The sequence below is a fragment of the Anabrus simplex genome, chromosome 2 (genome assembly GCF_040414725.1).
Source record: "Anabrus simplex isolate iqAnaSimp1 chromosome 2, ASM4041472v1, whole genome shotgun sequence".
NCBI classification, from domain to species: Eukaryota; Metazoa; Arthropoda; class Insecta; order Orthoptera; family Tettigoniidae; genus Anabrus; species Anabrus simplex.
In genome coordinates, this window is record NC_090266.1 from 1040490331 (window position 1) to 1040517826 (window position 27496).

The following is a 27496-nucleotide window of genomic DNA, read 5'->3' on the forward strand; positions in this document are numbered from 1 at the left end:
CCTTTTATTGTGCTCGCTTAAAGACCCAATATGGCGGCTCAATAAGTAACATTCCTGACTTGACCTCCCTTGACAAACCTTGTACTAGGGCGACGCATCAAGTCGGCCATGAACTTTCCAGAGCGACGTGTCAAGTCGGCCGTGGTTTCTGTAGGAGACTAGCAAAAATGGGTATTTATTAGTTCTTAGCCGTGATTGGACACTTGGTCAACCAATAGCCAATGTTATCAAGCAAAACTTACTGTTTACTTTTACTATGAAGATTTCATTCCATGTTTACGAATGAGGATAGTGTAAGAAGGTGTTTTATGATGTCATTTCCGGTGTGATGTAGAATCAGCTTTCCTTTTTTTTTAAGTCCATTCGATGTGATCAAATGAAATGCTCACCCCGTGTTTAATGCCATTGAGTATTTGACTTGCCGCTGCATGGTGGTATTGTGTGTGAAGTGTGAGGTTAGGTGTCAGTCCTTGTTTTATGTCGTAGGAAAGACGTTACAGTACATGAATGACTCCTTTAATGGTATGACGAAAGGATTGATTAGAAGTTAAAATTAGCTAGAATTGTTAAAGAAATGGAACAAAAATCGAAGAAAGTGTACAAAATTGTTTTAACTGGAGGTAAGTAATCAGGAAGAACTAGCTGTTGGATCAAAGTTTTGGAGATTTAAATATTTACTGGATAATTTGTGCGAATAGAGAGTTTACGCTTCCTGTCTCCTAGGTTTCCCCGAAAAAATAATATAATGTTATGTTTTGTGGATGATAAATTAACTCCAGAGGACCAGCTAATGTTTAACTGCAACTTATGTAGCAACGTAATTAATATAGTGAACTTAATTTAATACACTGAAATGTTGGAAGTATTAGTACAGTTGCCGTGCATTTCAAATAATACCTACATTTAAAATTCAATTGATAGATCAATTTACACCAACGGGTTCTTTGCATGTTAATAGCTGAACGAGGGTGTGAGTGGAACTGATCTAGCCTAACCGGCAAAGGTGCGCTCGATCCACTCGGAAGCACCTGGGTTATGTTCCCAGTTAAGAAATTCAGAAACGTGACTTCTATACATGCAGAGGCGTACGGCCTGCTCGAGAAGTGTTCAGTTAATTTCTGGCGACCGAGCGGTTACAAAGACTGGAAGTCTGGCTCAGATTTCTTTAGAGACATCTATGGTCTGTACAAAGGCGGGTGTTTTGTTTTTAGCAGAATGCTGATGTGATATTTTCCACTAAAATCAAATATATTTATACATGTTGAAATCAGTCGTATGCAGTTATAACTTTGATAAAATATTGTCGGTGTTTCCTTCGACTCCTTGACTGAATGGTCAGCGTTGAGGTCTTCGCTTCAGAGGGTCTCGGGTTCGATTCCAGGCCGGGTCGGGGATTTTAATCGCGTCTGATTAATTCTTCTGGCTCGGGGACTGGCTGTTTGTGTGTTTGTCCCAACACTTTCCTCTTCATATTCAGACAACACGCCACGTTACCAGCAACTACAGAAACATGCAAAAGTGATTAGGCTACATACCTTCATATACAGTTGGCGTCAGGAAGGGCATCCGGCCGTAAAACAGGGCCAAATCCACATGTGCTACGCAAATCGCACCCGCGACCCCACAGTAGTGGGAACAGCACAAGATGATGATGATGATGATGATGATTAAGTTGAACATTGTCAATGTTTTTTTAAATATTTTTTTTCTCCACCCAGTGGAATAGGTCAAGATTTCTCATAGATTTTTTTTGTCAGTTGTTTAAAGATGATTTACAGATTAATTATTCTTCAAGATTTAATAGTATTAGTTCTTAAATTGTGATATCGAGGTAAGTTAGGAGAGACAGTTTGTTCTTTTAGTTGGTAATACCACAAAGTACATTTAATTCATTGATATCTTGGTTATTGTGTTGAGGTAGTGGTCAGTGCCAGAGGCATGATTACATGTCTATGTCAAATTCTGCATCAGAGTCAGGTTCAGCAAAGATGCTGTCCATTGCATTCTTACAGCACTGAAGGGTTCCATCAGGATTTATGTTCAGCCTGATGTTAACACACTTGTACTGTAGATTACCGATTTCTTTTATCAGTTTTTATATTTCATTTCTTTCCAGCGTAACTGCTGAAGGCTATTATTTTATAAATTTTTAATAGTATTCTTCACTTTTCTTGTCACTTTTAATTTTGACAGATTAAATAAAATATAAAAGGTTCAAGAAGTCTGCTAAAATTTGAACTACAATGGTTTCTATGTCCCAAAGGACATTTTTCTAAATGTGTCCAAACTATCGCTCAGTGTAGAATTTTTATGATACCATTACAAAGCCCAGCCTACACAGTGCATTATTCCTGTTATCATTTATGAATTGTTTTGAAAGTCAAACTGTGGTCTAAATACCTGTCATAGTCTGTTAGAATTTAATATGTACTGATGGCTTCTTATCCATCCAGCTAGTTGTCCGGGTAGCACTGTACGTGTTTAGTAATGAGAAAAGCATGTAAAAAATTACCGGTATGTGAAGCGATATCTGAAGTAGTACAGAGGATGGATCTTTTCTTTATACTTGCAAGGGACCCACCAACCCTCCCGTAGAAGCGTACTTACTTGTATAGGAAAATTAAATTTGAGACTATGTAAATCATAAAAATGCAGAAATTTTCTGTATTCCTGTTTGCTATATTGGCTGGCTGTGGTGAAGAGCAGTTAGCTGTTGTCTCTGATAGTGCTCACATCATGTCTGTCGACAGGGCAGCCACATTGAGTGAAAATAGTAAAATAACAAAATTTTGCTCCCACATCCTGTCTTCTTATTGGGCAGCTTTAATACGCATCACCCATTATGGGGCTTTGAAATACCTTGCCCTGGAGGAAGGGAGTTGGAACATCTAATAGGAGAGCTGGATTTATGCATTTTGAACCAACACATTTCAGTGTAGCGCATGTTACCTTCTCCCGCATTGACGTTAGTCTATGCAGCGGTGCACTTGTTCCCCTGATTCAGTGGGATGTACACGATGACCTCTGTGACAGTGACCATTTCCCCGTTATTCTTATTTTGTTGAAACAGAAATCCGTTGAGGCCACGATGGATTCTTAAATGTGCTGATTGGCCAAAGTTCACATAACTAGCTGTCTTTAACGGTGCGATTAGCCGGAGCATAGATGACGATATAACTCGCATCGTAAAGTTATTCTTGCTGCTGCTGGAGAGTCCATTCCATCTTTGTCTGGGACTCCTCAACTCGTTCCTCGGTGGAACGAAAAAATTGCAGCAGCTATAAAAAACCAACTTCGTGCTCATAAATGCTATGGTAGGCGGCCTACTGTGGCCAACATGGTAACATTTAAAAACTATCTTGGTGTGATGTGAGTTCTTATTCAACAGAGTAGGAAAACTTCGTGGTACAGATATGTGTCGTCCGTGACATCACATACACTGTCATCTCAAGTGTGGACTAAACTTAGATGCATTTTGGGTCTACAAGGACCATCCCTCAGTTCTGGGAATTTCCATTGCAGGCAGTATCATCACTGATCCACCCACAGTTGCTGTCTATCTAGCAGTTCATTTCTCAGACCTGTCTGGTTCCAGGAATTACCATCCTGATTTCCTGGTTCTTAAGTGGAAAGCAGGACGTCATCATCTTAGTTTTACATTAAGAAGTATGAGTAAGTGGTTCCCAATAATGAGATCAAATAAATATGTGACGTATTAATAACTTCACAACTTTATAGTATTGAATAGGTTGAAAAACTTACCCATATTTCTTAATGTAAATCTTGATTCAATACGGACCAAAAATGAAATTTTTGACATTAAATCATCTTAGTTTTGCTACTCTAGCTTCAGAAGACTAAAGTCTATGTGCCTTTTACGGAGTGGGAACTCCGCAGCGCCGTGGCGCTTTGCAAGGACACAACTCCTGGACCACATAATTCCCATAACCAGGTGTTGAAACACCTCAATGAGGATAGCCTCTTATACATTGTTGGGATGTTCAAACAGATTTGCCGGGCTGAGTGGCTCAGACGGTTAAGGCGCTGGCCTTCTAACCCCAACTTGGCAGGTTCGATCCTGGCTCAGTCCGGTGGTATTTGAAGGTGCTCAAATACGACAGCCCCGTGTTGGTAGATTTACTGGCACGTAAAAGAACTCCTGCGGGACTAAATTCCGGCACCTCGGCGTCTCCGAAGACCTTAAAAAGTAGTTAGTCGGACGTAAAACAAATAACATTATTATTATTACAAACAGGTCTGGATAGAAGGTGAGTTTTCGTCAGTGGCGAGAGGGATTAGTAATTTATCTCCTCAAGCCTGACAAAAATCCTAAGTATGCAGGAGGTTAAAGACCTATTTGTCTCACCAACTGCCTGCATAAACTATTTGAGAGGATGGTGAATTGCAGACTTGTGTGGTACTTGGAGAAAAGAGGACTTTTTTCCAAGTACTAATGTGGTTTTCGAGCTGCCCACTCCACCGCTGACTACTTGGTACGCCTGGAGAGTTCTATCCGGGATGCGTTCATCTGAAAGCAGCATTTGGTGGCTGTTTTCTTTTGTTTGGAAAAGGCCCATGGCGATCTGGCATCCTTTCAGTCCTGCATGTCCGGCTCCATGGCTAAATGGTTAGCGTTCTGGCCTTTGGTCACAGGGGTCCCGGGTTTGATTCCTGGCAGGGTCGGGAATTTTAACCATAATTGGTTAATTCCCATGGCACGGGGACTGGGTGTATGTGTTGTCTTCATCATAATTTCATCCTCATCACGACGCGCAGGTCGCCTACGGCGTCAAATCAAAAGACCTGCACCTGGCGAGCCGAAGTCCTCGGACACAGCCCGGCACTAAAAGCCATACGCCATTTCATTTAGTCCTGAATCAATGGAATTCTGAGGTAACTTGCCGGTTTTTATTGTGAATTTTTTGTGTTCGCAATATCATGTTCAGGAAAACCGAGTCCCAAAGGGATTGGTTCTCGGTGTCACCCCGTTTGTGATTGCCATAAATTGTATTGTTGCTGATGCTGGTTCAGCAGTAATACCATCGCTATATGTGGATGATTTTGCTCTGCATTATAGCTAGCAAAGCATGGTGGTCACAGAGTGACAATTACAATAAGCTATTAGGAGAGTGGGACAGTGGACCTTAGAACATGGCTTTTGGTTTTCACCTGCAAAGACCTCTGTTGTTTACTTCTGCCAGAAGCTCATTCCTCGCCCCCATCCTGAGCTTTATTTAAGGGGAGGGGGAGGTTTCTCTTCCTATAGTTGACATTTATAGATTTCTTGTGCTCCTTCTCCATGGGGGGCACACCTGTGTCATTTAAAAGTGACATGCACTAAGAAACTGAATATTTTGAAGTTTCTTAGTTGCACTGAATGGGGGGGCAACAACATTGTGCTCCTATGATTTTATAGGGCACATATCTTATCCAGGTTAGACTATGGCAGTGCAGCATATGGATCAGCAATGCAAAGCGTCCTTGTGAAACTGAATAGCATCCACCACAGTGGAGTTAGGTTGGCAACGGGAGCATTCCATACAAGCTCCATTGCTAACCTGCTTGCTGAATCAGATGTGCCGGCTTTACATCTGAGGCGCCAACAAATACTATTGTCCTATGCTGCAAATTTGCGACAGATGCCGCTTCACCCAAGCTGTCCCTATGTATTCAACAATGCAAACCGTCGGCTGTACTCTGCGTATCCACAAGCAATGCAGCCAGTTGGTATATACTTGGATAGCATTTACAGATTTTTTGATATACCTTCAGTTCCTTATTTTGTTAGATGACCAGGTAAGGTACCTCTGTGGTTAATTCGAGAACCTGAAATCATCCTTCCATTTATCGGAGGCTCTTCTTGTCCATTGGCCAGTGTCCAGGTTCAGTAGTTATTTACATAGATGGTTCGAGGGCAGACGTGAAAGTAGGAGGTGTGTTCATTGTCGATAACGAGCAGTTTCCTTTTCTGGAAACCTGTAGTGTGTATTCAGCAGAACTCTAGGCTAACCTTGAAGTTTTGCATTATGTGCTGTCCAATGAACGTCGTCACTTTCTGCTGTGTAGTGACTCCTTGAGCTCTTTACAATCTATTGATGCATGTTTCATCGGGTACCCTCTGGTGCAGCAGATCCAGGACATGCTGGCCGGGTGTTGGAGTGCTAACACCAGAATGTCATTTTTGTGATTCCCAAGCCACATGGGTGCAGTGGGAAACGAGTTAGTTGATAAGGCTGCCAAGGAGGCAGTCACACTGCCCCCGTTGCCTTAAAAGGTTCCAGCCAGTGATATTTGTTTTCATCTTAGACATTTGGTAATGTGCCATTGGGAGCTGGAGTGGCAGGCCACCCCTTTTTCAAATAAGCTGAGAATGATTAAAGGAGCTAGGAAGGTACAGAAGACTTCCCTTTGGGTTTCTCAGAGGGAAGCAGTGGTATTATGTTGTCCTTGGATCGGCAGTCATCTTACACACCCTTATGGAGTGCATGGACTTGGCCGGTCTGTGCAGTAGTCTAAAACTTTCTAGTACCCTCTCCCTTGTCCTACAAGATGACGAGCGGTCAACAGACCTCGTCATCCGTTTTATGAGGAATAGTGGCTTGTTTTGTAGTGTGTAAAACTGTATTTTGTATTTCTTTTTAATTTTAATTTTATTTTTATTTATTTTATTATGTTTTATTCTATTGACTATTGACTTTGTGTATTTTAATGTGTTTTTTAAATTTTTGTTTTAATTTCAGTCTGACTTATTGGCTGAATGGTCAGCGTTGAGGTCTTTGGTTCAGAAAGTCCCATGCTCGATTCTCAGCTGGGTTGGGGATTTTAAACATGTAGGCCTATATTAATTCTTCTGTCTCAGGGACTGGGTTTTTGTGTTTTTCTCAACTCTCTCCTCTTCAAATTCAAACAACACACCACACTACCAACCACCACAGAAACACGGAATAGTAATTACATCCCTCCACATAAGGTTGGCATCAGGAAAGGTGTCCGGCCATAAAACAGGGCCAAATGTATGTGCGACTCAGTTTGCACCTGGACCCCACAGATGTGGGAAAAGCGGCGGAGGAAAAAGACATTCCGCTTCAAGGGCAAGGCCTTATTATATTTTACTCAATTTTTTAAGTATTGTTTTATAAGAAAATAAGGCTGTGCAAATTAGATTCACTGATTATTTTAAATTGATAAACATTTTTTCATCATCATTTATTTTAAAATCCTAGTCAGTGGATACATTTTAAAATGTTGTTTCACCTCGTGCCATTAGGGGCAGATGTTAGACCCCTTTAAACAACAAGCATCATCATCATGAAGCTTGAAAGTACCATATAGTGTCATGCGAGTGCTATAGTGACATAAGTCAGTGTTCATTAATTCAAGTTTTGTCCACTGTTGAATGTAGAATGCTGCTGTCGCAGGGGATACTAGAGACTTCTGATCCACTTCGTGGCTCTAACCTGGGGGCTTATGCTCCCTGACCAACAGTCTAACCAATCCAGACCAATGTTCTGTCACTGAGGAAGTGACTGCATGGTTTGGGTCACGTAGGTATCAAGTTGCATTCGGGTGACAGTGGGTTCAAACCCCACTGTCAGCAGTCTTGAATTGGTTTTCTGTGTTTTCCCATTTTCACACCAGGTAAATGGTGGGGCGGTACCTTAATTAAGGCCACAGTCACTTCCTTCCCGCTCCTAGTCCTTTCCTATCTCATCGTTGCCGTGAGACAGTTTCTCTAGTACTGGCCATTATGGTCAAGATTATTAATAAAAACCTATCTATGTCAGTGAAACATAGAAGAAATTCAATTGTAAGAACAACAACAACCACAAAAATTGCCTTGTCACCAGACTGAACCAGGCCAATGGCCTTGTCATTAACCAATCATTTAACCAAGCCAGACCAGTGGTTTTGTCACTAGCCAGAACTAGATTCCTTAGTTTGCAGCCTTGTGTATCATGCTTGTGACTCTTGCAAGCTGCACCACATTGTATTTCTGACCTCTCCTGTGCATTGCCGTTAGTATAGTTTTCCCATTTTCTGAAGACGTTTTCACTCAATTTAGAAATTTGATTTAATATATGAAATTTTTAGAATCAGTCCTTGATTCTAGTAACGTGGCATTTCCATGTCATCAGCAAATAATATAAATATTGCATTATCATCTCAGGTGGCAATATCATTAGTCAACTACAGAAACAGAAGGAGCGTTAGGTGGGATGCTTGTAGAATTGTAGAAGCTGCTATGGTCTGTTCTTATTTTCACCTCCTCTGTTTGGTCTCCGCATCTTCATTAAGATTTTTCTCTTTTCTTTCTCCAGTTGTTCTGCCCCTTATCTTCCTAGCATTATTTTTCAACCCCATAGAGCACCACCACATTCCTGACTGTTGCTGTGTAGTGTGTGATCGTTGCACCCATTCATATGCTGTTCTGGTACACTTCTGTGGTCACGAAGTAGGCCATCCTCACCCGTTTCACCCTCTTCTTTATCCTCTCACTTCTCCTTTTTCTTCCTGTTAAGTATTCTCCTATTTATCTAAATTTGTCCACTTTTTTTTTTGCATGGTGCCCTCTGCTGTTCCCTAGTCCCGAGTGCAGCGGTGTCTTTGTTTTGTCATAGAGGATCCTTAGTCGCACCCTCAGGTTTATCTTACTCATGTTGTCAGGTTATTTCTTCATATCTTCTTCCATCTTGCTAATTATCACTATGTCATTTGCAAAAGCTAGGCAGCTATAAACTGTCGAATCACATTATTGTAACCACCTGCTAGTGTCCAGAGTAACCACTCTTTGCAACACGGACAGCAGGTAGACGTGCTGCCAGTGACTTCAGTCAGGTGCTGCTAGGTCTTCACGGGTATCTGGAACTGTGCTGTCTGCAGTGCATCCCACAACCGTTAAAGGGTGCATGGTGGAGAAGACAGACAGTGAACACTCTGATCGAGGTGGTCCATGGATGTATTGGATTGAGGGCCAGGGAAGAACTTTGAAGTTCTGATCATGCTCTCCCAGCCACATATGGATACTTCAAACCATGTGGCAAGGTGCATTATTGTGCTGGAAATCCCATTCTCCCCAAAGACGATAATCATTTATGGGTAGATGTGATCAATGATGGTGGATTCACAATCTTTACAGATTTCATTGTGATCCATATTGACAGTTATCAGTTACAAAATAAAATGTTAATTAAGGTCAACCTAATCAATACTTGTATACAAGTAAAATGTTTAACATTTCATTTTGTAACCAATGAATTCATAACCAAATCAATAAAGAGTGCCATCCACATGGATGATGGGACCTAGAGAATACCAGAACATTTCTCAGACCATAATATTGCTCCCACTGCCTTGTGTTCTTCTGCCAATGGTTGCAGGATGCTGGTTCTTCGACTTCTCTCGCTGTACACACAGACGTTCATCCATTCTATGCACCTGAAAACTTGACTCGTTGAAGAAGGCTATCTGTCGAGCCAGGCTGAGTAGTTCAGACGGTAGAGTGCTGGCCTCATGAGCCCAGCTCAGCAGGTTCGATCCTCGGTCAGTCCGGTGGTATTTGAAAGTGTTCAAATACGTCAGCCTCATGTCGACAGATTTAATGGCACATAAAAGAACTCCTGTGGGACAAACCTCCAGCACCTCAGTATCTCCAAAAACCATAAAAGTAGTTAGTGTAACGTAAAACCATTATTATTATTATTATTATTATTATTATTATTATTATTATTATTAGTATTGCCCGTCGACAATCGGCAGCACCCCCTATGGGTGGGGGTCACAGATCAAGAATACACCCACAGTATCCCCTGCCTGTCTTAAGAGGCAACTAAAAGGGGCTGCAGGTGCTCTCAACTTGGGAGTGTGGGTTGGCGATCATGGGGCTTGCCTGAGTCCTGGCCTTGCTTTCTCGTACGTTTGCCAGGCTCCTCACTTTTATCTATTCTCTCCAACCGTCCTTGGCCAACTCTTGTTCTTTTCTGACCCCAGCAGTGTTCTTTCTTTGTCCGGTACTTCATTTTTCGAAATGTTTTATATTTCTCTCTCTCTCTCTCTCTCTCTCTCTCTCTCTCTCCCCCTGTGGGTTGGGGGCGCAGACGAAGACTACACCCACAGTATTCCCTGCCTGTCGTAAGAGGAGACTAAAGGGGGCAACCGAGGGATGCTGAATTTTGAACCATGACCTTAACTATGATTAGTACCATTACGCAAGGAATACCATGGGTCTCTGGGTGGATCACTATGAGTTTACAGTACCCATTTATAGTATCCATCGCTATGACTGAGGCTCCCGTCTGTTGGAACACCCCGAGGGGATGAAAAGGTGCTATCCTTGTTGGAGTGTTTCAGCATCTGATAGTGAACATCATGGGTCTGTGTTTCAAGGAACACCCCGGGTCTTGGTGTTGCCTGTGATTAGTACCATTACATGAGCGACGCGGTGGGTCTGCATTGCCTGTGAATAGTACCCACTATGTGAGGAACACCACGGAATAGTACAGGTCCCTGTGATTAGTACCCCTATGTGAGTAACACCATGGGTTTGCATTGCCTATGAGTGGCGCCATTATGTGAGAAACACCATAGGTTTGCGTTACCTGTGAGTAGGACCTCAATGTGAGGAACACCATGAGTCTACATTACCTGTGATTAGTACCGCTACATTAGAAATACCATGGTTCTACTTTACTAGCAATAAGAACCATTATGAGGCGCCGTTGACCTGCATTTTGGACCCCTTTAGAAAACAAGCATCTTTGATTTAGGATTGTGCTTTGGAAGCAGCCCCTTGGTCAGTATATACCATTTTTTAAGTTTGCTTCTGGGGAGGTGGGGCATTGCGGGTTGGATCCACTGATTGTTTTAAGCTCATACTCATTGTTCATTGTCGTCTTTTTGAATTCTAGTCAGTGTATTGATTTTGGAATTATTTTTAACTTTGAAAATTGTGAGTTGGATCTGCTGATTATTTTAAATTTATATTCATCAATTCATTCTTCATCATCAAGTTTTGAATTCTGGTCAGTGTATGAATTTTAGAATTTTAAATCGGTCATTGCATTTCGTCTCATTTCGTACCATGTTAGGCCCCTTTAAACAACAATCTTCTTCTTCATCATCATCTTTGCCATCAATCAGCAGCTGTCCAGTCACCATACTGTCAAGCAAATTCCAGTCATTTTTAGTCAATGTACTTGTGTTAGCATGGGTGCAGTCACCCTCCTTCTACATCGAAACCTCATTCACGGGAGGGTTTACTGAAGTGTTATGGTAGAAACTTAGTTCATTTGGATAGTGAGCTGTTGGGCTGTAGCCTGTCGGTTGGGCTTCCTGCACTGTCTTAGTTGACGTTCACCTCGGACATCAATGGAAGGTTGAGCTCCGCATTTTCGACATCATTTAATCTAAATGGTGCTATTCGTCCACTCACAATACATCTTTACCCCAGAGGTATGTGAACAGTTCACAAACATCACTGTCTCTGGAATGCTGCCCCCCTTGGTCTTGAAAGCCAATGATCATCCCTTTGAGCAACTCAATTAAATTGCCAGCCTGTCAGTCACATTATATACCTGCTTCACCAGCTCATGGCACGGGTCATACATCATGGGCTATGCACTGCAGATAGCACTTCTAGCAGGTGGTGATAATAATGTGATCTGACTGTGTATGTATAACTTTTTGTGGTAGCTTTTCAGTCTGGTGAAGTATGAGATACACATTTTTTAACACTATGATGTATCTGTAAAAGAACTCTATAACCTAATGGCATATTCTATTCTTCTATTCTCTTCTGTCAAATCACTTTAATGCATATGTATAAATGTACAGTATTCTTTATGTTGCATAAACTTGTCAGTGATTATAAATGCGTAATATTATGAACAAGTCTGACAAATTATATGAGTATTAAAAGTCCATTTTTGACACTTTAATGGATTTGAAAATGTTCCCTGTACTTACTACAGCTCTGGTTCAGCACATCCGTTGTTTTCAGTCTCTGTGCCTGGTCGAGTTAAGGCTGTTTGCTTTGCTGGCTTGATTCGTACCTTGGTAACATGATCCAGTCAGTCGGGGGAGCTAGGCAAAAGGGAGAGGTTGGGAGAGAGGGTGACAGTCTTCAGCAGGAGGAAAGAGAGTGGTGATTTGTCATTACAGTTCATCGGTCTTTACGTGTCGTGGAAAATGATTGCATGAGAATCATTTTGGAATGACTTATAGTGCACTAATGAATTAAATAATACTTTGAATAACTTTGGCTTAATGATAAAATAATGGCCTAAATTCCAGTTTTGAATGTAGCAGGCACTGCTTCACCAGCTCATTTAGTACAGTTAGTACCCATATTCCAGACATACTTTGCATCATAGTAATCTCCTGTGCAATTAACAAAGAGTTAAAAGTAGTGGGAAATGTTGTTTTAATGAAATTTGAATTAATTTAGTGGCGAGTTTTTGGTGCATGTGATTGTTGAAAGAGAAAAGATAGGATGTCCACCCGTGCCCTGTTACCCTTCTCCCGTACATGTATCTTTGGTATCCCCATCTTCTCATTTATTGGCCTCCATTGTCTGATTGCTTTGCCCACCGTTATGTTGAACAACATTGATGACAGCCCATCTCACTGTTTGACGGCTTCTTGGTCTCAAACTCTTTTCATAGTGCTTCTCTCCTTACCCTTTCATCTGTTAGTATCTCGGTTATCAGTTTTTGTGTGGTGCCATCTAATCCTCTGTTCTTTAGTATTCTCCTGAACTTCAGTCTGTGTATAGAGTAATAAAGAAGGCATCTTTCCTAAAACTGCTTGGTGCTCCTCTACTGCACTTCGTGACTGTTCTACGCTTTTCTGCTGGAGTCTTGATAGCATGCTACAACCGACCTCTATTATTGATATAGTCATCTTTCTTGTCCCCTTTCTTTTATATTGTTATTGTGATCATGTTCTTCCACTTTTACAATAACTTCTTCGTCCTCCAGATCTGGTAGATGACCTCAGTCATGTTATCTGTCGCCTCATCGCCTCCCCTCTTTATCATCTTGGCTGCTATCCTGTCACATCCAGTCACCTTATTATTCTTCAGATCCCTTACTGACATGTTCCACCTCATCCTTGGTCGGAAGACGTGACTGTCCCTCTTCTATATCTACCCCCTCTCCCCTGTGGGTGGGGGACACAGAGGACGAATACACCCACGGTACCCCTGCCTGTTGTATGAGGCAACTAAAAGGGGCAACCTAGGCATGGAAATGGATTGTGGCTTTGAAACCATGAATTGTACCCCCATGGATGAGAGGGTCTGAATACATGTACAGGTTATCCCTGCCTGGTATAGAAGGTGACTAAAAGGGTCATATGGTCATTGGTCCCTTCTGGAGGGTTTGTTGTATACCGATCAAAATTTATGTCCGTGTTGCTTGGAGGGAAGGTCCTCTTACATGTGTGAATACGCTTGAAAGCCCAGACTGTATCCCAGATGGTGGGAGCACCATGTATCTTGCAGTAGTATGTGCCTGACAACACTGGTCTCTGCACAGCCAAATGCCAGAGCATATTTCTTTATCCATTTTATATGTATTTCTTCATTATTGTTATCAGACTCTGTATATGCTGTGGAGAACATGCTATTATGGATGATACGCCTCAGTCAGCTAACCATTGTACCCCATCAAGTGCCGAGGTTACAGATAGTGGAAGCCTTTACCTTCCACCCCTTCCAGGGTCTTCATGGCCTGTATGAAGATGACTGACTTGACAGCCCATACTAGACATTGTTCAACATTGGATCCTGGGCAATACCTGCTATGACCAGGTAGATATTGCCTCGTCTGCTTGGTTTGGCTACAGAGGCCACTGATCAGAGCGGGTGGCATTTGGAGAGGATGTTTTCGGACATGGCATCCAAGTCGTTAACCTTTGATTACGTCAGGGTGCAACCTGCTGGGAACAAGCGCATCATGAAAGCATGGGATCCAGCTTTTCTTGGTTCCTGGTTGCTACCAGAACCAATGGCCAAGATTTCACACTAGTGAAGTCTATTTTGTTCTGTACACACATTGAAGGTGTCTACGGCAAACTTGAAGATTTAAAAGAAGACGTGCACTGCAGTTCAGGTTGATCAGTTGCTTCAGTGTGATCACTTTGGCAAAATCCCCTTCAGAGTGAAAGAGCACAAATCCTTGAAATCTGGTTCGCATAGTCATTTTCCAACACAATCTCATTTTGAACACTGATGATGAGTTGATGGAAGACATGAAGAATTGTGGCATGGCACACGTCTGGCATATCATGCGCAAAGTCAACGGTGAAGACATTTCCATCGGTGCCTTCATTGTCTCCTTCAAGCTATCATTGTTACCAGAATGAAATCAAGGCAACAACCTATCGTTGCGATGTGAGGCCGTACATCCTCCATCCCATGCAGTTGCTATCAATGCCAAAAGTTTAGGCATATGATATTTCATTGTTTGAATCTGTTTCTGTGTGGTGCATGAGGAAGAGAAGCTCATGGCACAGAAGACTGCACACCTCCAAACAGGAGCACTAACTGCCCTGGTCTTCATTCTCTTCGAGGTAGAGACTGACCGGTCTATCTCATTGAGAAGATGATCCAGGAAATCAAGTCACTGGATGTTCTTTCCTACCAGGAAGTGTGTCATAAATTTAATTCCTTGGATGCACCTGCAAAGTCGCTAGAGTTTAGCGTGATTCCACAGAGTCTACCAGGTTAGTCGTTTCTTCCAACAACACTTGTGAAGATCGCTGCGCCCGCAAAGAGTAATAGCTCGAAGATGGAGACAACCCAACCTTAGACTACAAAGAAGCCTGCACTGGCTAAGAAACCAAAGCCAGCATAGCAGGGTAGGAAGACAGTCTCCCTCCCTCCCTCCCCCAAGAGGTCGGCAAAATCCGCGCCCAAGCCAGTGGAGCGGCATCGTCGACTGGGGCTGGGATTCACATTGCAGCCTGTCTAAACACAAAAAAAAAGGAAGGGAAGAAGAAAGCCCCTACCAGATGCTTCCCCAACCCTCCCTTGTATGGAGAAACATGCCCTTCATCTGGAGGGTACGTGTCAGCGCCGGCAGATACTCCTGCTGTAAAATGAATGCACTCCCTGGTGGGAGGAAATCCTGCCACCAACACGAGTCAGAAGAAGCACTCGGTGAACATCACCTCGTCCGGTGACAAGAGGATGGACCTCGAGCAGTCGTCTCGATCTGAGGATGGAGATGTTAATGTTTAGGTTCATAAGCATCTCACCACTTACAACCTAAAACTTTTTAAAAAGTCCACATTATGACACTGTAACAGTGGAATTTAATGGTTATGATAGGCATCTTACTGAGCTGCGCCAGCTAATTAATTTGCGGTGAGTATAGTCTGTATTCAAGAAACTAATTTTAGACCAGGTCATCATGCGGTCTTGAGAAATTTGAGGCTATACTCGACAGACCACGTTTATGCCAACTGGGCTTCCGATGGCATTCGTATTTTCTCTCCTTCTTATACCTGCAGCAATGCGGTTCTGCTAAGAACAAAGCTGCAGTCAGCAGCAGTACGTGTTTCATTGCCTGTTATAACTACAGTTCGTGAATATTAGTGATGTAATTGATCTTGGAAAAGTTGATAGGAGAGCTGGATTTATGCATTTTAAATACAAGGGAATGAACATACTTCATTGTAGCGAATGGAACAGACATTAGTCTGTGCATGTGCATGCTCGTTCCCCCTGTTTTGGTGGGATGCACACGACAGCCTCTGTGACATTAAACATTTCTCTATGGGAAACTTTGTAGAAACGGGTTCCCCCGTGATGGATTCTAAAACGGGATGATTGGCCGAAGTTCACATCACTAGCTGTCTTTAACAATGTGATTAGCCAGAGCATAGATGATGATATAGCTTATATCATACAAGTTATTCTTGCTGCTGCTTTTTCTGGGTCTCCTCAACAAAAACTCATTCATTGGTGGAACAAGTAGATTGAGCTATAAAATGACGACATCATATTCATAAATGCTATCACAGGCAATCTACTATGGCCAACTTGATAATATTTAGAAAACTTCACGCTAAAGCAAGCATTCTTATTCGATACAGTAATGAAATGTCGTATGGCTTTTAGTGCCGGGATGTCCCAGGACGGGTTCGGCTCGCCAGGTGCAGGTCTTTATATTTGACAACCGTAGGTGACCTGCGCGTCGTGATGAAGATGAAATGATGATGAAGACAACACATACACCCAGACCCCGCGCCATTGGAATTAACCAATTAAGGTTAAAATCCCCGACCCGGCCGGGAATCGAACCCTAGACCCGCTGAACCGAAGGCCAGTACGCTGACTGTTCAGCCAACGAGTCGGACATTCGATACAGTAAGAAAGCTAAATGGGACAGGTATGCGTCGTCTATGACGTCACGTACACCATAATCTCAAGTGTGGACTAAACTTGAATGTATTTCGGGTATACAAGGACCATCCTTAATACTGGAAATTTCCGTTGTAGGTAGTATCCTCACTGATTTACCCGCAACTGCTAATCATCTTGCAAGTCATTTCGTAGATGTCTCTTTCCGGAAATTAGCATCCTGATTTCCTTGGTCTGAAGCGGGAGTCAGAATACTATTACACTATGTTTTGCCACTTCTACTTCAGAGGATTATGAGTGGGAACTCCGCTTTGCAAGGGCGTGGCTCCCAAACCAGATATGTCTATAGTCAGATGTTGAAATACCTCAGGGAGGATAGCCTATTGTATCTTCTTGGTGTATTGACCCCAATCTGGATAGAGTGAGTTTCCATCACAGTGGTGAGAGGGAATAGTAGTTCTTGTCCTCAAGCCTGACAAAGATCCTAAGTATGCAGGTGGATACAGACCAATGTGTCTTTACCATTTGTCTGTGTAAACTATTTGAGAGGATGGTGAATCGATGACTTTTGTGGTGTTTGGGAAAAGAGGGCTTTTGTCCGAGTACCAGTGTGGTTTTCGAGCGGCTCACTCCACCACCGACCACATGGTATGCCTGGAAAGTTCTATCCAGGACGCGTTCCTCCATAAACAGCATTCGGTAGCTATTGTCTTCAATTTAGGAATGGCCTATGACACCAGATGGTGATACGGTAGCCTTTCAGCCCTGCATCAGTGGAAATTCCGAGGTAACTTGTTGGTTTTTATTGCAAATTTATTGTCCCTCTGTCTGTTCTGTGTCGGAGTTGGGAGGGCATATTCGCAATATCACGGTCAGGGAAATAGAGTCCCACAGGTATAAGTTCTCAATGTCACTCTGTTTGTGATTGCCATAAATGGTGGTGTTGCTGCTGCTGGTTCAGCAGTAGTACTATCGCTATATGTGGACGAGTTTGCTATGTATTCTCATAAAATATGGCAGTCTCCGAGCGACAATTACTGCAAGCAATCAGGAGAGTTGGACGATGGACCTTAAAACATGGCTGTTGTAGCATGTACGCAGCAGTGCTCTATGCTATCTTAGAAACTCTGTGGTATGTGCTGTCCGGTGAACGTCGTGACTTTCTGCTGTGCAGTGACTCCTTGAGCTCGTTACAGTCTATTGATGCATGTTTTCCGCAGCATCCTCTGGTGCTGTGGATCAAGGACTGCTGGCCAGTTGTTGCAGTGCTAGTACCAAAAAACACATTTCTGTGGCTCCCAAGCCACATGGATGCAATGGGAAATGAGTTAGCTGTTCGGGCTGCCAAGGAGACGGTCACATTGCTCCAGTTGCCATACAAGGTTTCAGGCTGTGATATTCGTTCTCAACTGAGAACTTTTAGAAACCAAAAATAGGAAGATATTTTAATTCTTGGATTTCATCACATATATTTCACCACGGTCTACGTGAAAAAAGGTCAGGATAAAAGGCATACTTATCTACAGTTACAATGCAAATTGACCATTACATTTAAAATCTTTAACTAAGAAAACATAAAAATAGTTACAAGAAAATGTACCTAATCACTCTCATTTATGACATTTGCTTACGAATAATATTTGTCACACCGACACACGCAACAAAATGCATAATACTGTATTTTCTCGCGTAATTAACGCACTTTTTTGACGAAAAATACAGGCGAAAACTTCGGATGCGATTCAAGGAATTCGGATATTTACAAATTATTTACAATTAATTTACAAGATACATCAAATATAATCCAAACACAATTGGTTCAACCCATTTGCAGTTATCGTCATTTGGCGTAAAATTCCGGCGTGAGATTTTTTCTGAAAAGTCAAATAGGGTACATTTGATAAGTTAGACACGTGGGTTTGAAGTACGATACCGACACTGGAAAATATTCTTCCCATTACGAGCTGACAATACGACCTGAATGACATACAGGGAAAAAAAACCTGTCCAACACGAGAAGGGACGGGCATCGAAGGAGGGACCCTGCTACATTACTCCAATCCGTTCGTATCCAATCTTGTACGAGTGACGTGTCCATCCACCCTTTTTCTTGAATACGAACGTGGATCACTCCCGGAAATTTTGCTTTAGGCATTGTTTTTTGTTTTAGAACAAAGTAAGGTGCAAGCTTTCTGCCATCAGCTATTACAGCAAGCATTGCAGTACATCGTCGTTTTTTTGTTTTGTTTTTTTGCTTCCGGTAGCGCGTGCGATAACACTGTATGTTCCTTTCTTATCGACTGTTCGACTTTATGGTATATGGAAACTAATTGGCGTCTGACCTGCGATTCCTATAAGGGAGATAAATTATTCCTTCACTTTACGCTTTTCAATCACAAAGCGCTGAAAATGGTTGAAATCATTCGTCACTTTTTGGCATAATGTTGTTCTTCGTCGAAGAGAAAGTCCATTTCTCTTCATAAAATTAATTCAGCCTCGGCTAACCTTTAAATACGAGACAATGATTCCACGTGCCGCGGCTATTTCTCATTCTTTAAAATGCAGCATTTTGTGAGAAACGGCTTATCCAATATTGCGTAACAAAAGCATATAGTTAAGCAGATAATCCTCTACTTGCGGAAACATGCCGCTTTTTGGTCCGCGAAATGCTTTGTGAGACTTGTTGGCCGCTTGAAGTGCACTTCTGTTACCGCGGTAGCGCATGTTTCATTTGGACACTGAAAACTTGCTGCCCGCTGCTCTATTCCCGTATGTTTCGGCGTAACTGATCACCGCAAGTTCGTATGATGCAGTACTGTACCAGTTTCTTAGAGTACTGTGGACTGACAAACAATTTTGAGATCACATAATGTCCCGTACGCGAAACACTCGTAAAACTAGTGCAGTGGGATTTCCTGCGGGCTAATTCAGCACGTTGCCCTGTATTTGGAATGCCCGCTTTCGCAATAGGAAGCCTGCTACCTGAGTAGTTGGCGGCATCTTTATTTCGAAACGCATCCGGAGCTGAGTGATGGATCTTCGAAGTTGTGGGTGCGTCAAATTCCACTTTGGACCCAAAAATATTGGAATGTGTAAATTATGCAATGGCGTCGATTACGGTACGCGAGAAAATACGGTAGTTTCCTTTAATAGCCGGTAAAATGTACAGAAATTTATAGGCATCTCTTAACACTTGGAGATAACGTTTGTCATATTTTTTGGCCATAACGAGAAAAGAAAATACCAGAAACTGTCATAGAAATGCAAGGAAAAACACGTGGCCTACAACTCCGACGAAACTACGCACAGAAACGATGTTAACAGCGCGCGAACAACACAATAACAAACTCATTGTTTCGTCCCGATTAACTGAGTCGTTAGCGCGCGCTAGCCTCTTGCTTGCAGGACGATTGCCGCCCTGAATAGCTGCGAGCACTGAATGCTGTTGCTGCTGACTTACCAGCACATACTACACAGATGCAGTAGGAGCGGTGACCAATGAGCCGTGAATCGGATCACTGTATCGATTCAGTAACGTGCCCCGAATCCCCAGCTTAAAGCTCACACGCTGCTGTGGTGAGCGGGAAACACGATACACGAAGGCGAAATAAAGCATCAAATACGCTTGAAAATTAGGTTTCGTAAATTACACAAGCACATAAGAATAAATCCTTTTTTTTCTAGGGGAAGAGTATTGGCCGTACTAGAGGTTATATTAGTCAAAAATCGGAAGACGAGTTAAAAACCGGAAAGTTTCCGGGTAAATCGGAAGGGTCGGCAGGTATGCATTCGGTAATGTCACATTGGGAGCTGGAGTGGCAGGTCACCCCTCTTTCAAATAAGCTGAGAACGATTAAAGGAACTCCAAATGTATGGAAGACTTCCCTTCAAGTTTCTTGGAGATCAGCTATGGTATAACAACGCACACCGACTTACTGATCGGTGAAGCCCCCTCCCAGCCCGGGTGTGCTTGCAGCAGTCATTTGACTGTAGTACACATCGTTGTGGTATGCATGGACCCGGCCAATCTGCACCTTAGTCTAAAACTTGTACCATCTCCCTCATTCTACGAGATGACGATGACGTACCTTGTCGTACGTTTTAAGAGAAATAGTGGACTGTTTTATCGTTTTTAATAGATAGGTTTTTGTTTTTAGCTTTTCTTTTATTGCAAACTTATTTGTTATTCTTTTGACATTGTAAACTATTTTTTGTATATTATAATACGGTTTGAGCTTTAAGCTGAATAACGTAAATGACTTCACTTTAAAAGGTAATGCCGTATTCAATTTTATTATATTTCATCTATTTTTATATAATTTTATTGGAAAATAAGGCATTGTGAATTATATCCACTGATTATTTTTTATTCATATTCATGTTTCTCATCATTATCATTTTTTAAATCCTAGTCAGTGGGTACATTTTAAACTTTAATTTTATTTCATTTTGTTTCATCTCGTACCACCAGGGGCTGATGACGTAGATGTTAGGCCAATTTAAAGAATAATAATCATCATCATCTTCTTCTGCATGTGGACAGAGTTCCAGTTCATCTTCAGGTGGTTCGTAGTTCAGTAGGTGATGGAATCTGCCCGTACCTTGCTGTTCTCCTTCACACTTACTGCCAACTCCCTTTTCTTGCCTCTTATGAACAGTTCCCTGCCTTTGTATCCTGTTACTGTTTTTGAATTTTCTGACATAGTGTCTGCTGATGTTTTCCTTGAAGTAGTTCTCATTCGCTTCCAGTTTCTGCTTCATTGTCTGTCTTCTGGTCCAGCTTATTCTGGCAGCTTCCTGCCTTGCTTCTATGAAATCCTTCCACTTTTTTATGTTGTTGTTGTTGTTGTTGCTCCATTCCTTCCAGGTTTTTCTCCTGTTTTCTACTGCTTCCTCATAGTCCTTGTTCCACTATTATTGCTGCTGTATGTGAACCTAAACATAATTTTTACTAGAATATTATGAATTTTGAATATTTTTCAGGGAATATATTTTCCACTATCTATCAGCCTGTAGCATTTTGGACTTCTACTGTACTGATGTTGAATTTTGGAAGTGGTAAAGCATAGATATAATTCAGACATGTTGCTCTGTATTATGCTCTGATTCTTGTACACTATGGAGGAAATACAAAGCATATTATTCTGTAGTCTGTGTAGAAAGTATGTGGCTCTCTGATTTCATGTCCATTGGTCTTCTGAGGTTAGATCCTATGAATTCTATTCCTACTGATTTTATTACATCACACATACTTAGCTTGTCCCTGGTTTCTCACCAAAGTGGATGTAGTCTGAATTCTGGTCAGTGTGCGTGAAATTTTTGAAGTGAAAAGTCTCATTCTTGTGGTTTGGATTCCATTTAAAACCGGAGGTCCCATGGCTATGATCTTGATGTAAACGTTGATGTAAAATCTACATCTTGCTTTCCTTTTGCATAGAGCAAGAAAAGCAAACCTTCATTGGTCAACCCTCCCTTCCCTTATCCCTGCACGTGTGCTGTGTGGACCAACCTTTCTTGAGTGTGATTTCCATTATATATTCCCACCTTAATGCTAGGGTGGGTTATGTTGCAAACTTATTTTTGAGTAAGATGAGAAGGAAAGATTTGCAAAAGCTTTGTTTCTGGTTTCCAGCAATGTTTGTAAAGTTAAATATTTGAATCTTAGGTAATATGTGTAATTCTCATTACTTTTTGTCCATCTTGGTAGGGTAAAGGTTAGCACTATAAACTGCCATCCTCTGAGGCCTGGGCTCGATTTCTGGTACTGCCAGAGACTCGAGAATGGCAGGAGGGCTGGTATGTCGATATACTGGTACATGCAGCTCACCTCCATTGGTGGTGCACCTCTCTCAGGTCGAGGACATAAGTTTACTTTTATATTACTCTTTTATTCTGTCGTGAACTTGGATTGATAAAATAAATCATCATTTAGCTATAGTATGTTTTGTTTAATATCCCATTATTGAATTTACAAGTTTTCTTTGGCATTGGGTTTTCTTAGAAATCAGGTAAGATAGCTCACTGTCGCATTTAATTATTGATGCTTTATCAAATTTCAGGCACGATAGTTTGTACATCTCCAGTAGCTTTTATTAATCACCAATGTGAATGAACATAAATTCGTGTAAGCAAAACAAAATAACCACTAGAATATAATTTTACTTAAGAAAAGAAATAATAGAGAGGAGAAAAATACAAGTTAGCCAAGATGGCTGTCTTGAATAGCTAAGATTATTTGTGAAAAAATGCATTAAAGGAAGAACAGCTCTACATAACAATATTTCAACATCAAGTTGCGATTGTCCAAGTTCAGCCACATCAATGCTTCTTATTATTATAAAGAAATGTTATCACCATATCATGGATATTATCCATCACACTTCAAGTTCCTATGTTAGTGTAACTTGGGGATGTGTTTACCATTACAAACTGACAGGAAAGTCTGCCTTTTTGTTTGTTGAGATCATAGGGGATTTTTCGTAGGCTAACAGAAGTGAGGATTGTCTATTGTATGCCCGTAGATTCTTCATGGTGTCCATTATTCTGTAGTCAGTGTCTTCATAACTGGTCTTGTAGTAGATCTGACCCAGTATCGGCGATTATTGGGGAGGGCCGAGGAGGGAGGCAGTAGCCCTCCCTCACTTTGTGGAGAAAAAATTACATTTTTATTCCATTTTAGCTGACTGAAACTAGGAATTATATGAATTATTTTAAAAAGAAGCAATTTGTAAAAGCCCTGTTGTCTTATCAGCTGATTCTTTCCTTTATTTTATTTAATTATTAAGAAAGCTATTAGCGGAAATACACATAAAATGTCGTTCGTCGCGTCTAACCGATTTGTATAATGCCACAGCAAGTAGTGGAGACTGCATATGCTGTGAAGAAGGGTAGCAGGTGTATTTTTTTTTTGCCAAGGTCATGGACATTGAGGTACGATTCACCTGCTTGCCATGCGCATTCGTCAGTCTAGCAGTCTTTACTCTGTTAGTTTCTTAGTGTGTAGTCAAATACTAAAAAAATTTTAATTGTATAATCACACTGTACTTCTATTTAATTGTAATACATGTGTAATATTGTTCCTTTGGTGAAAGTTATATTGTATAGTATTGAATCAAAATCTCAAAAAACTATTATTACTACACCGAAGTTGGTAAACTGTCAACCTTTACCTCTCTGTCAAAACTCGCTCAGAGAGCATAAAAAAACTTTCACTTTGTAGATTTTTTTCAGTTTTGATGTATATACACCCCCCTTACCCCCCTGGCGCGCTATATCCCACACATCTGGGTATGTTTTGTTGTCTGTACATTTTTTGCTCCCCCACTTCTAATTCACAATCGACGCTACTGATCTGTAATATGCTTACAATATTGTGATTTTTTATTCCACCTTTTCAATACAATTGGTTTTATGGTGTTAGAAAATCATAATGCTACAACACTATTTTATAAAGCTACTGATCTGACCGGGCGCTTCTTTAGAAACTTTGAATCCTTTTATTTCATTCCAACTGACTTTCTCACCCAAAGAACTGAACTGGTTGTTCTGTCCAGTTTTGCTTGAGATCATCTTCCAATCAAAAATATCATTTGTTGCAAGTTCTTTAACCAAGTAAGACTTTTCCACCTTTCTTGGCAGATTTTGCGATAGTAGCAAACTCTATAGGCGTATAAATTGGTCCACTCATTAGTACTCTTCTTTTCTCTCTACACATACAAGAATGCATACTGTTACCTTCATTTTCAGTGTGCCCTATGATCAGGTACTTACGGGTCACTGACTTGATACTCAGATTACTAACACAGTAAATGTTCATATTTAATAAGAATTTCTTTATTCTGGGCTACACAGTTGTCACTATAAAACATATGTTTTAACCATCACTCAGGAAGTGAACACACAAGTTGCAATTTCATTGGCACCCCCCTTTTAGTGATGCTTTTGTGCATATATAGCGATATCGTTGCTTGTTCTTAAGGTTGAATATTGTAAAAATGTAAACATTCCATTTACTCTAATAGTAAAAAGTAGAAACATTCCCATTGGGTAAAGGTATGATTGATTGCCTGTAAGTCATAAGTCAATCTTTTGATATCTCACTCTCATCTTTATTCTTTATAGCTAATACCACTTCCTTCTGGTGTTCTTCGAAATCAGCTTGTTGCGATTCTTTTTCTCTTTCGAACAAATTCTTGTATGGCTCACACAGACCCCATAGATCTTTCCTTGGCCTGAAGAAACCGATGTTGAATCGCTCCATAAACACTCGACGGAAGATAGGAAGTTTTACCATGTTGTGACCCTGTTGATACAATGATCCTCGTATAGTTTATACATTAATGACTGAAACTATTTATGTAGTTTGATATCTTGAATTGCTTCATTGGGAGCAGATTTGTGAAGAAAGTGCTTGCCACTGTGGCCTTCTTAGAGAAACCTGTGTTGATCGGCCTTCTTTATGACTGTGTTGATGTTAGTTTTTGAAAGAGATAGTGTGGCTGAAAAGAATTTCTTACACACTCGTTCATATTTACCCCTATTGAATTACTTGTAAGTTCTACGTTACAATTTCTTAGTCTTTTCAAAAACGATAGAGATGGGATGCATTTACCGGTACTTACGAATTCTCGTTGCTTTAGTGCCGGGATGTGTCCGAGGACTTCGGCTCGCCAGATGCAGCTCTTTTGATTTGACTCCCGTAGGCGATCTGCGCGTTGTGATGAGGATGAAATGATGATGACCAGTTGTGGTTAAGATTCCCGACCCTGCCGGGAATCGAGCCCGGCACCCCTGTGACCAAAGGCCAGCATTTAGCCATGGAGCTGGACTCCGTTTCGATACCTTTGGTATAATATAGTTTAATATTTACAATACCTGCGGATAACCATTCGCGGATGCGGTTGCGGATTAAGGAAATGCTGATGTGGAGTGGATGCGGATATATTTTGTATATCTGCGCGGGGCTCTACCTATAAACTTCAGTATTGCAGAGATATTTAACTTCAAGAATATTCAGTGCACTTGCCCGGAATTTCACTTTGTATTTTATTGGCTAAAACCATCTGACAGATTTTTTATTCCTCTTTATAACATTTTATGGTGCCAATAATAAAAAAGTGTTTGTAAGCACGTTGTTAAACCAACACTCAAAACTATATTTTGTGTCAATACAACTGCCTTCCTGATTATATCAATCACTGACTGCCTTTCTTATAACCCAGTATTACACTGGCCACCTGTGTACAGCCTAGCTTACGTCAATGCAATAGTGAGACATTGAGAACCTCTCATTATTGCATTTAATTAATCTTCACATTTAGGAACAGTTCATACAGAGTTATTTGGTTGTAGCAACGCCATTAATTGTTTTGCAAATAACCCAATGTAGCTTTGAAAAGAGCCCAGTTTTATGAATAATATGATGTATTTATCTCAAATTTTGATTTTTGTAAGATATCTCGCTGCAGTGCATTCAATCGGCGATATCTTGGATTGTACACTAGTGTCCAAAAGTTAAGCGTAAGTTACGAGTAAGCAGGGCAACAGGAAATAGACCGCAAATCGCACCACATATGCACCTACCAACCTTACGTGTTCGCTCTGTATAGGAAAGGAGTGTTCCTTGCTTTGACTAGCGGCGTAACCGCAAGGTAAACACAGCCATTGCCTGCGCCCCATATTCCCTCAGTCGTGTTTGCCGTGTTATAGTGTGCGGAGTGTAGCCTCGTGGTGAACGTGACAAGAAAATGGCTCAACGACGCCATTTGGACCCCGTTTTGCAGGGTAGAATACTCGGCCGCCTGGAAGCAGGCCAGACACAGACCGAAATCGCTGTATCCTTGAATGTGCCACAAAGTGTCATTTCCAGACTTTGGAGACTATTTCGAGGCACAGGAGATGTTAGTCGTAGGCCAGTTCCAGGTCGACCAAGGGTAAACACCCCACAGCAGGACCGAAATCTGGCCTTAACCGCCCAACGTAATCGGAGTGCACCTGCAAGACGATTGTCGGCGGAGCTTGCAGCCGTCTCAGGGGTTGCCGTTTCCCGGCAAACTGTGTACCGGAGTTTCAGAACAGCAGGGCTGTTGCCCGACGTCCAGCGGTGTGCGTCCCGTTCACTCCAGCACAGAGACGGGCCCATTTACTGTGGAGCCGTCAACATCGAAACTGGACCATGAATGAATGGAGGCATGTGCTCTTCACAGATGAATCCCGCTTCAGTTTGCAGAACAGTTCCCGTCGTATATTAATTTGGAGAGAACCGGGTAGACCGGGCGAGTTGGCCGTGCGCGGCTGTGAGCTTGCATCCGGGAGATAGTAGGTTCGAATCCCACTATCGGCAGCCCTGAAGATGGTTTTCCGTGGTTTCCCATTTTCACACCAGGCAAATGCTGGGGCTGTACCTTAATTAAGGCCACGGCCGCTTCCTTCCAACTCCTAGGCCTTTCCTATCCCATCGTCGCCATAAGACCTATCTGTGTCGGTGCGACGTAAAGCCCCTGGCAAAAAAAAGAACCGGGTAGCCGATACAACCACAGGAACATCGAGGAGCGGGACCAGTATTGTGGTGGTGGCGTCATGGTGTGGGGCGGCATCACGTTGAATGGTCGTACGGACCCTGCACATCTTCATGGGTGGTCCGAGGAACACTGTTAATGCTCGGAGATACAGGGATGTGGTACTGAGACCATATTTCGACTCTCCAGAGGTGCGGTTGGTCCAGACTTCCTCTTAATGGACTATAATGCCCGACCCCACCGCGCTGCTCTGGTGGATGAATTTCTGGCTGGGGAAGACATTCATCGTAAGGACTGGCCAGCGAGGTCTGCAGATCTAAATCCTATAGGACATGCCGGGGATGCATTGGGGAGGCGAATTGCATCCCGTCAGCCTCCACCAAGGACCCTCCAAGAACTTCGCATTTCCCTTTCGGAGGAACGGGATCGACAGCCACAAGAGCTCTTGGACCATCTGATAGAGAGCATGCCACGTCGCTGCGAAGCATGTGTGGCCGTTAGGAGTAACCATACACCCTATTAACAGCATATTTTGTGTGGAAAAGATATTGCCAAGTTTTGTTAGATGTTGTCAAAGGTGTACCTTGGCTACCAGAACCTTTCTGACACTTATGTT

General features: G+C 41.9%; 1 protein-coding gene across 1 annotated transcript in view; it reads left to right on the plus strand.

Moving 5' to 3' along the window:
* The first annotated feature begins 326 nt into the window (after positions 1-326).
* LOC136863268 (TRPL translocation defect protein 14) overlaps positions 327-27496 on the plus strand; it is a 476558-nt gene continuing 449388 nt past the window's right edge. The window contains exon 1 of the mRNA XM_067139653.2: positions 327-620. Coding sequence (XP_066995754.1) covers positions 575-620 — 46 coding nt within the window. The 5' untranslated portion in view covers positions 327-574. The remainder of the gene's footprint in view (positions 621-27496) is intronic.